Source organism: Pleurodeles waltl, chromosome 10, assembly GCF_031143425.1.
Source record: "Pleurodeles waltl isolate 20211129_DDA chromosome 10, aPleWal1.hap1.20221129, whole genome shotgun sequence".
NCBI classification, from domain to species: domain Eukaryota; kingdom Metazoa; phylum Chordata; class Amphibia; order Caudata; family Salamandridae; genus Pleurodeles; species Pleurodeles waltl.
Genome location: NC_090449.1, coordinates 1067796666 through 1067809715, shown reverse-complemented (window position 1 = coordinate 1067809715; position 13050 = coordinate 1067796666). Strand labels below are relative to the sequence as shown.

Sequence of the window (13050 nt, the reverse complement as noted above, 5' to 3'; positions counted from 1 at the left end):
TTGGGAGCGTTAGCTGAGCTGTCCCACCAGTTGTTTCACAGTTTGGAAACGGCTGTGTTGTTGTTAGTTGAACACTTAGGTTAGTAAAACTTCCAGGACATTGGGGTTGTCCTGAGGTGAACCTGGGAGGTACCTGGATAATCGCAGTGGTGAATCCGCCTCTTCTCCAGTTCTGGATTGTTCCTCCGGTTGAACTTGAGGGGTGGCCCCCCAAGACTCCCCTGCGAGAGAGAGGCCAGGCCATTGGACATCGGGGGCATTGGGGGGGATTGTCCCAGCTTGAGTCCAAAGGTGGCTTCGTAGGAGGGTGGGGGGGAGATGGTGTTGATCATCTCTGGCTGGTTTTCGGGGCTCCCTGGCTGTGAGTTCGGGGGTGAGGGTGGAAGGTGGACCCCCGGCACCGGGTAGAAGTGTGCCGGAAGAGCAAAGTTCGCCTGATCTTGGCCAAGAGTTTGGTACACCTTGACCTGCGCTGCTTGAGTGGTGGTGAGATGAAGGCTGGATCCACCACTGGTGGTGGTCATGGGGACGCCCCCATGGGTATTGACCAGTGTGGTGGTGCCGGGCGTCGAGGTCAAGCTGGCCACTCCATCACCACGTGGCATCTGGAAGAGTTGGGGTGGCTGAGAGCCGGCACAGGCCACGGGTAGCTCTGCTGGCACCTCCTGCTTGATGAAGATGTTGTTGACCGACACAGACTGGGGCATGTTGAAGACGCTGGTGAAGTCGGGCAGGGTCTGGGCAGAGGAGCAGGGCTGCGCGAAGCTGGTACCCGGCTCGGTTTTGATCTGGGGGTAGGCGGCCAGGGGCTTGGCTGGCCGGTAGAGGCCGGTGCGTAGGTGCGTGGTGTCGGGAAGGATCACGTTGATGTTCACACTGTAGGGTGCGGAAGAGGGCTTTTCCGTCTCGAAGAACTCATCCACCACCGAGGCGCTCTCCCGCCGGTACTTCTTGTCTGACAACAGTTGCACCACCGGCGTTGTGTGGTCGAAGAGGTACTTGTCCATCTCTGATCGCGCCTGGAGGGGGTAAGAGAAAGAGAAGGGTCAGAGACAAGCTGATCACAGGAGGGTCTAAATCCAGCAGGCAAGCAAACTTGGGAACCCTCATTCCAACCCCTACCTCCTCATATCAAACCTTCAGAGCAGAGGCGCCCACATCACACCAGATGCATGCAAATGAATCAAAGTGAGGTATGTTTAGGTGAATAAACTCCCAAGTGTCACTTCCCCCCTACTTCCTTGCACTGTACCTCACTTTCTACGACTTCTCCTTTCAGGGGACCCCAGCAGACTCCCGCTCCTACTTCCAGTGCTTTAAATTGGCAGGTACTGGTAAGAACTCAGTACTGGCTGCTCTTACTTAATTTGAAAGGGAGAGTACTAGCACTTCTCAGCAGGGGTGCAACACTTTTAATGAACACCAGTACTTTTCAGCATGGATGCAGTACTTTGAAGGAGTACCAGCACTTCTCAGCAGAGGTGCAATACTTTTAATGAGTACCAGCACTTCTCAGCAAGGTTACAATACTTTTAATGAGTACCGGTACTTTTCACTTATCGGAAAGGGTGCAATACTTTTAATGAGTACCAACACTTCTCAGCAAGGTTACAATACTTTTAATGAGTACTGGTACTTCTCACTTCTCAGCAGGGGTGCAATACTTGTAGTGAGCATTAGCACTTCTCAGCAAGGGTGCAATACTCTTAATGAGTACCAGCACTTTTCAGGAGGGCCACAATACTTTCAATGCACTTCTCAGCTGGGGTTCAGTACTTTTCATAGGGGAGTGTTGGCACTTCTCAGTAGCAAGCAGGTACTCTGGGACAGCGAGTACCAGTATGCCTCTATTCTCTGCTCAAGCTCTGCCTAAATCTCACCATTATTGGCTGCTAATTCCTTAATGGGGGGGGGGGGGGCATCATCCTATATATGCCTTAGCACCACAGTGCTGGCACTTTTTAAAGTACAGATGACACCATTGGACGTTACATTTTGACTCTTTATTGGTCTATTTATTGTCCCCCGGATGTTAAGGAGCCGATATCTGCTTCCTGAAAGCTGGGTCCAGAATTCTCTTTTCTCCCCGCCATTTTCTTATTTAGCATTTTGTCCTCTATCACTGTGACCAAGAGAACTGTCATGGCCTCTGGTCTGCGGGCCACTTATGGCACCTGGTCAATGGTGGGTAATGGCACCTAGTCGATGGGCCCCTAATGGCACCTGGTCAGCAAGACTCCAATGAGAGCTGGTCCACAAGCCTGTAACGGCATGAGGTCAATGGGTTGGAATGGCACCTGGCCAATGGGCCTGTAACGGCATGAGGTCAACGGGTTGGAATGGCACCTGGCCAATGGGCCTGTAATGGCATGAGGTCAATGGGTCGGTATGGCACCTGGCCAGTGGGCCAGTAATGGCATGAGGTCAATGGGTCGGTATGGCACCTGGCCAATGGGCCTGTAACGGCACCTGGTCAATGGGTCGGTATGGCACCTGGCCAATGGGCCTGTAACGGCACCTGGTCAATGGGTCGGTATGGTGCCTGGTCAATGGGCCTGTAACGGCATGAGGTCAATGGGCCTGTAACGGCATGAGGTCAATGGGTCGGTATGGCACCTGGCCAGTGGGCCTGTAACGGCGCCATGTAACGGCGCCTGGCCAGTGGGCCTGTAACGGCGCCTGGCCAGTGGGCCTGTAATGGCATGAGGTCAATGGGTCGGTATGGCACCTGGCCAATGGGCCTGTAACGGCACCTGGTCAATGGGTCGGTATGGCGCCTGGTCAATGGGCCTGTAACGGCATGAGGTCAATGGGCCTGTAACGGCATGAGGTCAATGGGTCGGTATGGCGCCTGGCCAGTGGGCCTGTAACGGCGCCATGTAACGGCGCCTGGCCAGTGGGCCTGTAACGGCGCCTGGCCAGTGGGCCTGTAACGGCGCCTGGCCAGTGGGCCTGTAACGGCGCCTGGTCAGTGGGCCTGTAACGGCACCTGGTCAATGGGTCGGTATGGTGCCTGGTCAGTGGGCCTGTAATGGCACCTGGTCAATGGGCTGTTAAAGGCATTTGGTCAGTAGGTCAGTAATGGCACATAGTCAGCAGATCTCTAATGACATCTGGTCAATAGGCCAGTAATGACACCTTGTGAATGGGTGGGTAATGGTGCCCGGTCAAGAGGCCAGTAATGGCACCTGGTCAATGGGACGGTAATGGAACCTGGTCAGCAGGTCTCTAAGGACATCTGGGCAGTGGGCCGGTAATGGCACCTGGTCAATGGGACGGTAATGGAACTTGGTCAGCAGGTCTTTAAGGACATATGGTCAGTGGGCCGTTAATGGTGTCTGGTCAACGGGCCAGTAATGGCACCTGGTCAATGGGACGGTAATGGAACTTGATCAGCAGGTCTTTAAGGACATCTAGTCAACGGGACGGTAATGGCGCCTGGTCAACCGGGTGCAGCAAGAGCTTGTAGTGAGCAAGGAGTTGCACTCAACGTTAGTCGTCAAGGTGCTGCCCCGGCCATCACACAAAGATGCTTTGACACATAGGTTGGCGTCACAGGTCGCACCTATAGTTTATTCTTTGGTCTGATGAGACATGAACCAGGGAACAGGCGCACAGGATCAGAGGACCAGGGGCTTCTTGTTTGTCTCGTGCTCTGATTTCAAACTCTTTGCTCTGTAGATATGAGACCTGTCGACTCATCCTCTCCCTCACTAACTCTGCAAGTCAAACATAGCTCCCTACTCAGCTTCCCTCAGAAGGTTCTCACTCTTTAGAACTGGTGTCACTGACAACCTCCTGAGAAGGAACCCCCAACCTAGACCTCAGCGGGCTCACCCTTCCCACGCAAAATCTAATGGGATACTAATGTCTGTGGGACCACCCTGCCCACTTACACTCCAACGGGACCACCCTGCACACTTACACTCCAATGGGACCACACTACCCACTTACACTCCAATGGGACCACCCTGCCCACTTATACTCCAACGGGACCACCCTTCCCACTTACACTCCAACGGGACCACCCTTCCCACTTACACTCCAACGGGACCACCCTGCCCACTTACACTCCAACGGGACCACCCTGCCCACTTACGCTCCAACGGGACCACACTAACCACTTATGCTCCAATGTGACCACCCTGCCCACTTACACTCCAACGGGACCACCCTGCCCACTTACACTCCAATGGGACCACCCTGCCCACTTACACTCCAACGGGACCACCCTGCCCACTTACACTCCAACGGGACCACACTAACCACTTACACTCCAATGGGACCACCCTGCCCACTTACACTACAATGGGACCACCCTGCCCACTTACACTACAACGGGACCACCCTGCCCACTTACGCTCCAATGGGACCACACTACCCACTTATGCTCCAATGGGACCACCCTGCCCACTTACACTCCAACGGGACCACCCTGCCCACTTACACTCCAATGGGACCACCCTGCCCACTTACACTCCAATGGGACCACCCTGCCCACTTACACTCCAACGGGACCACCCTGCCCACTTACGCTCCAATGGGACCACACTAACCACTTACACTCCAATGGGACCACCCTGCCCACTTACACTACAACGGGACCACCCTGCCCACTTACACTACAACGGGACCACCCTGCCCACTTACACTCCAATGGGACCACACTACCCACTTACACTCCAATGGGACCACCCTGCCCACTTACACTCCAACGGGACCACCCTGCCCACTTACACTCCAACGGGACCACCCTGCCCACTTACACTCCAGTGGGACCACCCTGCCCACTTACACTCCAGTGGGACCAACATGCCCACTTACAGTCCAATGGGACCACCCTGCCCACACTCCAATGGGACCACCCTGCCCACTTACACTCCAACGGGACCACCCTGCCCACTTACACTCCAACGGGACCACCCTGCCCACACTCCAATGGGACCACCCTGCCCACTTACACTCCAACGGGACCACCCTGCCCACTTACACTCCAACGGGACCCCCCTCCCCATATAGACTCCAACTGGGTTATCCTTCTCAATGGATCACCTCCCCACACAGATTCCAATAGGATCAACCTTGGCACGGATAACTCACACCAATGGGACCCTCCCACATACACTCCAATCGGATCACCCTTTGCCAATAGGATCACCCCCCCACACAGACTCCAACTAGGTTATCCTTCTCATGGATCACCCTCCCCACACAGACTCCAATGGGATCACCCTCGTTACATAAAATCCAGTGGGATCACCCTCCCCAAATACACTCCAATGGATCACCTCGCCACATAGACTACAATGGGATGAGCCTCAAAGAGAAATGAGATAATCCAGGAGTTCACCTCTCCAAAGTGCGTCCATCATTCGAAGGAAATATGCGTCCAGGGAAAAATGCATCACAAGAGACATGCGTCCCAGGAAGCATGACTCCTGGGAAACATGCATCCTGGGAAAACATTTCCATGGAAAACAGGCATCCCAGGAAACATGCATCCAAGAAAACATGCGTCCCAGGAAACAACTGTCCCAGGAATTAAGTGTCCCATAAAACATGCATCCCAAGAAACACATGCCCCATAAAACATGCATCTCAGGAAGCATGTGTCCCAGGAAACCCAGGAAAAATAGATCCCAGGAAACAGGCCTCCCAGGAAGTATGCAGTTCCAAAGAGAGCATACTGCCCATGAAACTTATACCAGGAAAACATGCATCCCAGGAAACGTGTCCTAGGAAACACGTTGCAGGAGACATGTGTCCCAGGAAACATTAATCGTAGGAAACATATACCCCAGGAAACATACACCCCAGGAAACATACACCCCAGGAAACATACACCCCAGGAAACATACACCCCAGAAAACATACACCCCAGGAAACATACACCCCAGGAAACATACATCTATAGTACCAAGAAAAGCATACTTCACAGGAAACATGCATCCCAAGAAAACATGCATTCCAGGAAAAATGCATTCCAGGAAAAATGCATACCAGGAAAAATGCATCCCACAAAAACATGTGTACCAGGAAAACATGCTTCCCAGAAAACATGCATGTAAGGAAAAATATATCCCAGGAAACATGCATCCATAGTCCCAAGGAAAGCATACTTCCCAGGAAACATATATCCCAGGAAAACATGCATCCAGGAAATATGTGTCCCAGGAAATTTACACCCCAGGAAACATGCATTCCAGGAAACATATATGCAGGAACCATATATCCCAGGAAACATGCATCCATAGTCCCAAGGAAAGCATACTTCACAGGTAACATGTATCCCAGGTAACATGTATCCCAGGAAACATGCATCCCAGGAAAACATGCATCCCAGGAAAACATGCATCCCAGGAAAACATGCATCCCAGGAAAACATGCATCCCAGAAAAAAATGCATCCCAGAAAAAATGCATTCCAGGAAGCATGCATCCTTGGAAAGACATCCCAGGAAAACATGCTTCCCAGGCAAACATGCATGTCGGGAAAAATATTCCAGGAGAAATGCATCCATAGTCCAAAGGAAAGAGTACTTCACAGGAAACATATTTCCCAGGAAACATACATCCCAAGAAAACATGCATCCCAGGAAACATGCATCCCAGGAAACATGCATCCCACAAAAACATGCATCCCAGGAAACATGCATTCCAGGAAACATGCATACCAAAAACACGTGTCCCAGGAAACATGCATGTCAGGAAACATGCATGTCAGGAAAAATATATCCCAGTAAAGATGCATCCATTGTCCCAAGGAAAGCATACTTCCCAGTAGACATATAACCCAGGAAAACATGCATCTCAGGACGCATGCTTCTCAGGAAAAATTAATTCCAAGCAAACATACATCCCAGGAAACACGCACTACGTTACAGTGCACTCATTGACTTCCATGGGCTCTCCCTCACAGACTCATTCTTCTTATTGCACAGTGACTGGGGAGGGATAGATGCTTTATCAGTAGCTACCAGTCACTTGCTGTGACCATCCCAAGGAAGAGGTGTTACTAATTCTTAGAAACAGGAGGCAGGGCGATACACTTCTGAGAACGGATGTCACTCTATCCCACTTTTCTAGCTCTCCCTGACATGTTTTCTCTTCCAGGTGTATTTGTGTATTGATCTGTCTGTCTGCCCATCTGTCTGTCTCCCTTGTACAGCGCCCAGTTACTTCATAGGCGCTGCGTACACAGATACAGCCCTCTTGGTGCCTCTCTCCATCTCACGCTTCACCTCTATCTGTCCTGCTGGTTTACATTGTCACATACAGAGCTTATAGATTGTATAGTTTACACATTGTAATAAACACTTCACCTGCAAGGCCATCTGCCGCCAGTGGTCCATCCTCACGGGGGTAAGCTGTGGAATAAACACAGCTTATTATTGCGTAATTGTGCATTTATGTATTTCACAGTAACATCCCCTGAACATTTTCTGCACAAAACCTTTGTAACCAAGAACTCTGGGCCACAGGTCCCTGTGACCAGCCAAACTAAGGCTCAGCACCTCTGCTACCATCCATACTGGGCTGGAAACCTCAGCGCCCTCCGGAAGACGCCCCAGAACCTCAGCACACATGTATGCTGGATCACAGAACCCTATATGTCCATCCATACTGGGCTGAGAAACCTCAGCGCCCTCCGTAAGAGGCCCCAGAACCTCAGCACCAATGTATGCTGGATCACAGAACCTGTATGTTCATCCATACTGGGCTGGAAACCTCAGCGCCCTCCGGAAGACGCCCCAGAACCTCAGCACCCATGTATGCTGGATCACAGAACACGTATGTCCATCCATACTGGGCTGGAAACCTCAGCACCCTCCGGAAGACGCCCCAGAACCTCAGCAACCATGTATGCTGGATCACAGAACCCTATATGTCCATCCATAATGGGATGAGAAACCTCAGCGCCCTCCGTAAGAGGCCCCAGAACCTCAGCACCCATGTATGCTGGATCACAGAACCCTATATGTCCATCCATACTGGGCTGGAAACCTCAGCGCCCTCCGTAAGATGCCCCAGAACCTCAGCACACATGTATGCTGGATCACAGAACCCGTATGTCCATCCATACTGGTCTGGAAACCTCAGTGCCCTCCGTAAGAGGCCCCAGAACCTCAGCACACATGTATGCTGGATCACAGAACCCGTATGTCCATCCATACTGGCCTGGAAACCTCAGCACCCTCCGTAAGAGGCCCCAGAACCTCAGCACCCATGTATGCTGGATCACAGAACCCTATATGTCCATCAATACTGGGCTGGAAACCTCAGCGCCCTCCGTAAGAGGCCCCATAACCTCAGCACCCATGTATGCTTGATCACAGAACCCTATATGTCCATCCATACTGGGCTGAGAAACCTCAGCACCCTCCGTAAGAGGCCCCAGAACCTCAGCACCCATGTATGCTGGATCACTGAACCCTATATGTCCATCTATACTGGGCTGGAAACCTCAGCGCCCTCCGTAAGAGGACCCAGAACCTCAGCACCCATGTATGCTTGCTGGATCACAGAACCCTATATGTCCATCCATACTGGGATGAGAAACATCAGCACCCTCCGTAAGAGGCCCCAGAACCTCAGCACCCATGTATGCTGGATCACAGAACCCTATATGTCCATCAATACTGGGCTGGAAACCTCAGCGCCCTTCGTAAGAGGCCCCAGAACATCGGCACCCATGTATGCTGGATCACAGAACCCTATATGTCCATCCATACTGGGATGAGAAACCTCAGCACCCTCTGTAAGACGCCCCAGAACCTCAGCACCCATGTATGCTGGATCGCAGAACCCTATATGTCCATCCATACTGGGATGAGAAACCTCAGCGCCCTCCGAAAAAGGCCCCAGAACCTCAGCACCCATGTATGCTGGATCACAGAACCCTATATGTCCATCCATACTGGGCTGAGAAACCTCAGCGCCCTCCGTAAGAGGCCCCAGAACCTCAGCACCCATGTATGCTGGATCACAGGACCCTATATGTCCATCTATACTGGGATGAGAAACATCAGCGCCCTCCGTAAGAGGCCCCAGAACCTCAGCACCCATGTATGCTGGATCACAGTACCCTATATGTCCATCAATACTGGGCTGGAAACCTCAGCGCCCTTCGTAAGAGGCCCCAGAACCTCGGCACCCATGTACGCTGGATCACAGAACATGTATGTCCATCCATACTGGGCTGGAAACCTCAGTGCCCTCCGTAAGAGGCCCCAGAACCTCAGCACCCATGTATGCTGGATCCCAGAACACTATATGACCATCTATACTGGGCTGGAAACCTCAGCGCCCTTCGTAAGAGGCCCCAGAACCTCAGCACCCATCTATGCTGCATCACATAACATGTATGTCCATCTATACCGGGCTAAGAAACCTTAGCTCCCTCCGTAAGAGGCCCCAGAACCTCAGCACCCATGTAAGCTGGATCAGAGAACATGTATGTCCATCCATACCGGGCTAAGAAACCTCAGCACCCTCCAGAAGAGACCCCAGAACCTCAGCACCCATGTATGCTGGATCACAGAACATGTATGTCCATCCATACTGGAGTGAAGAAACGTCACACCCTCCAGTCCTACAGAGCTGTAGAACTTCTGTGCCAGCCATACCTAGCTGCTTCTCCTCTACGTACCCCCCCCCACACCCCACCCGGCTTAAGAACCTAGGCATCCTCCACACTGTGCCACAGAACCTAGGCATCCTCCACACCGTGCCACAGAACCAGTGCCCATCCATACCAGGCTGCAGAACCACAGTTTTCACCCAAACCAGAGTGCTGAACCTCTGCACCAATCCATATCAGTCCGTAGAACTCCATTACACCAGGCTCCAGAACCTCTACATACTGGGCCACAAAACCTCTGTGCACAACCAAAGGTGGCTGTACAAATTGTACCTCCTTCTATTCTGTGGCAAATGCCACAGCATTCTCCAAACAAAGCTCAGAACCTCCGCGCCTAGCCATAGTGGGCCCCAGGACCATAGCGGTCACCCATACCAACAGCAGAACCACAGGTCACAACCGCATCAGCTCCATACCATACTCACCCATACCAGCAGCAGAACCACAGGGCACAACCACACCAGCCCCATACCATACTCACCCATACCAGCAGCAGAACCACAGTGCCTATTGATACCAGCCGCAGAACCACAGTGCCTATTGATACCAGCCGCAGAACCACAGTGCCTATTGATACCAGCTGCAGAACCCCAGCACCTATTGATACCAGCTGCAGAACCACAGCACCTATTCATACCAGCAGCAGAACCTCAGTGCCTATTGATATCAGCCATAGAACTTCAGTACCTAACAATACCATCCGTAGAACTTCAGCACCTATTGATACCAGCCACAGAACCACAGCACCTATTGATACCAGCTGCAGAACCACAGCGCCTATTGATACCAGCTGCAGAACTTCAGCGCCTATTGATACCAGCTGCAGAACTACAGCGCCTATTGATACCAGCTGCAGAACCACAGCGCCTATTGATACCAGCTGCAGAACCACAGCGCCTATTGATACCAGCTGCAGAATCTCTGCACCTATTGATGCCAGCTGCAGAACCCCAGCACCTATTGATACCAGCTGCAGAACCCCAGCACCTATTGATACCAGCTGCAGAACCACAGCACCTATTCATACCAGCAGCAGAACCTCAGTGCCTATTGATATCAGCCATAGAACTTCAGTATCTTACAACACCATCCGTAGAACTTCAGCACCTATTGATACCAGCCACAGAACCACAGCACCTATTGATACCATCTGCAGAACCACAGCGCCTATTGATACCAGCCGCAGAACCACAGCGCCTATTGATACCAGCTGCAGAACCTCAGCAACTATTGATACCAGCCGTAGAACCTCAGCGCCTATTGATACCAGCTGCAGAACCACAGCACCTTTTTATACCAGCTGCAGAACCCCAGCACCTATTGATATCAGACGCAGAACCACAGCACCTATTGATACCAGACGCAGAACCCCAGTACCTATTGATAGCAGCCGCAGAACCCCAGTACCTATTGATACCAGCTGCAGAACCCTAGCACCTATTGATACCAGCCGCAGAACCACAGCACCTATTGATACCAGCTGCAGAACCACAGCACCTATTGATACCAGCCGCAGAACCTCAGAGCATATTGATACCAGCCGCAGAACCACAGCACCTATTGATACCAGCCACAGAACCACCGCACCTATTGATACCAGCCGCAGAACCCCAGTACCTATTGATACCAGCCCCAGAACCACAGCACCTATTGATACCAGCTGCAGAACCACAGCACCTATTGATACCAGCCCCAGAACCACCACACCTATTGATACCAGCCGCAGAACCACCACACCTATTGATACCGGCTGCAGAACCACAGCACCTATTGATACCAGCTGCAGAACCACAGCACCTATTGATACCAGCTGCAGAACCACAGCACCTATTGATACCAGCTGCAGAACCACAGCACCTATTGATACCAGCTGCAGAACCACAGCACCTTTTTATACCAGCTGCAGAACCCCAGCACCTATTGATATCAGACGCAGAACCACAGCACCTATTGATAAAAGACGCAGAACCCCAGTACCTATTGATACCAGCTGCAGAACCACAGCACCTATTGATACCAGCCGCAGAACCTCAGAGCATATTGATACCAGCCGCAGAACCACAGCACCTATTGATACCAGCCACAGAACCACCGCACCTATTGATACCAGCTGCAGAACCCCAGTACCTATTGATACCAGCCCCAGAACCACAGCACCTATTGATACCAGCTGCAGAACCACAGCACCTATTGATACCAGCCCCAGAACCACCACACCTATTGATACCAGCCGCAGAACCACCACACCTATTGATACCGGCTGCAGAACCACAGCACCTATTGATACCAGCTGCAGAACCACAGCACCTATTGATACCAGCTGCAGAACCACAGCACCTATTGATACCCGCTGCAGAACCCCAGCACCTACTGATACCAGCCACAGAACCAGAGCGTCTATTGATACCAGCTGCAGAACTCCAGTACCTATTGATACAAGCTGCAGAACCCCAGCACCTATTGATACCAGCCACAGAACCACAGCACCTATTGATACCAGCTGCAGAACCACAGCGTCCATCCTTTACGGGCCACTATCCAAAGGCCTGAAATTGTCCGTGCCGCGACAGAGCTCAGCTACATCATGAAGAAAAATAATGAAAGTATTTTCAAATTCACATAATATTGATTTATTTGGGCAATAGATGTCCGGTTCCTTCCCAGGACCCCCGTCCCCTCCACACATCAACAGACGCAGTGGATGACCCATGATCACTCATTATCAGGTCAGTATCCCTTGCCCTCAGGAGGCTCAGACATCGCTCTGGACCTTTCCTATCAAGGGAACCCCCAAACATTTAATTACTGGGTCAGGATAGGGAGGGAGAAACCAACATATTACAAAAATAACCCACTGGACGAATTATTTACAACGAGTCAATCTATACATTATTATAGACCCACTACCATCTTCATAATATTTTCACATTTTTTTAATACATTATAAACATTCATGCAAAATTCAGAACAAAACTATACATAAATATCTTTGGTATATGCATTCAGTATTATTGAGTCTGATAATACATCAGAAATTCAATGTTTCATAATAACAATGTAATCAGTCTCTAAATCAATTACATAAAACAATGTCACCAAACCCCCAAACATGAATGTATTCATAAACATCCACTTCCTCACTCATAATCCAACCCCTACTCTTTCCTCCTCAAAGGAGGGGAGGGTCTCAGTTCCCCTCTGCAACAATGTGTCTAGTGAGAAGAGCCGACACTTGGTCAGCACACGTTTCGGCAGCTTCGGTAACTCATAGCTGCCTTCTTCAGGACATCTCCCTTCATTGTCTTTTAACTTATGACCACGTGGGTTTGGTGCATCTGTATCTTACAACGGTTCCTTAATGTTCATTGTGATAATATCCTCTGTTGAGTAAGCCTCGTATACGTACTTTAT

General features: G+C 51.2%; 1 protein-coding gene across 3 annotated transcripts in view; it reads right to left on the bottom strand.

Annotated features, from left to right (window-relative positions):
• The window catches only part of LOC138262243 (Krueppel-like factor 5), a 113331-nt gene that overhangs the window by 44683 nt on the left and 55598 nt on the right, over positions 1–13050 (bottom strand). For 2 of the 3 annotated variants that reach the window (XM_069212106.1, XM_069212108.1), the window contains exons 2-3: positions 7322–7366; positions 134–1019 (exon numbers count right to left, since the gene is read on the bottom strand). In XM_069212106.1, the coding sequence (XP_069068207.1) occupies positions 134–1019; positions 7322–7366 (931 nt within the window). The remainder of the gene's footprint in view (positions 1–133; positions 1020–7321; positions 7367–13050) is intronic. The other variant, XM_069212107.1, reaches the window with a different exon arrangement.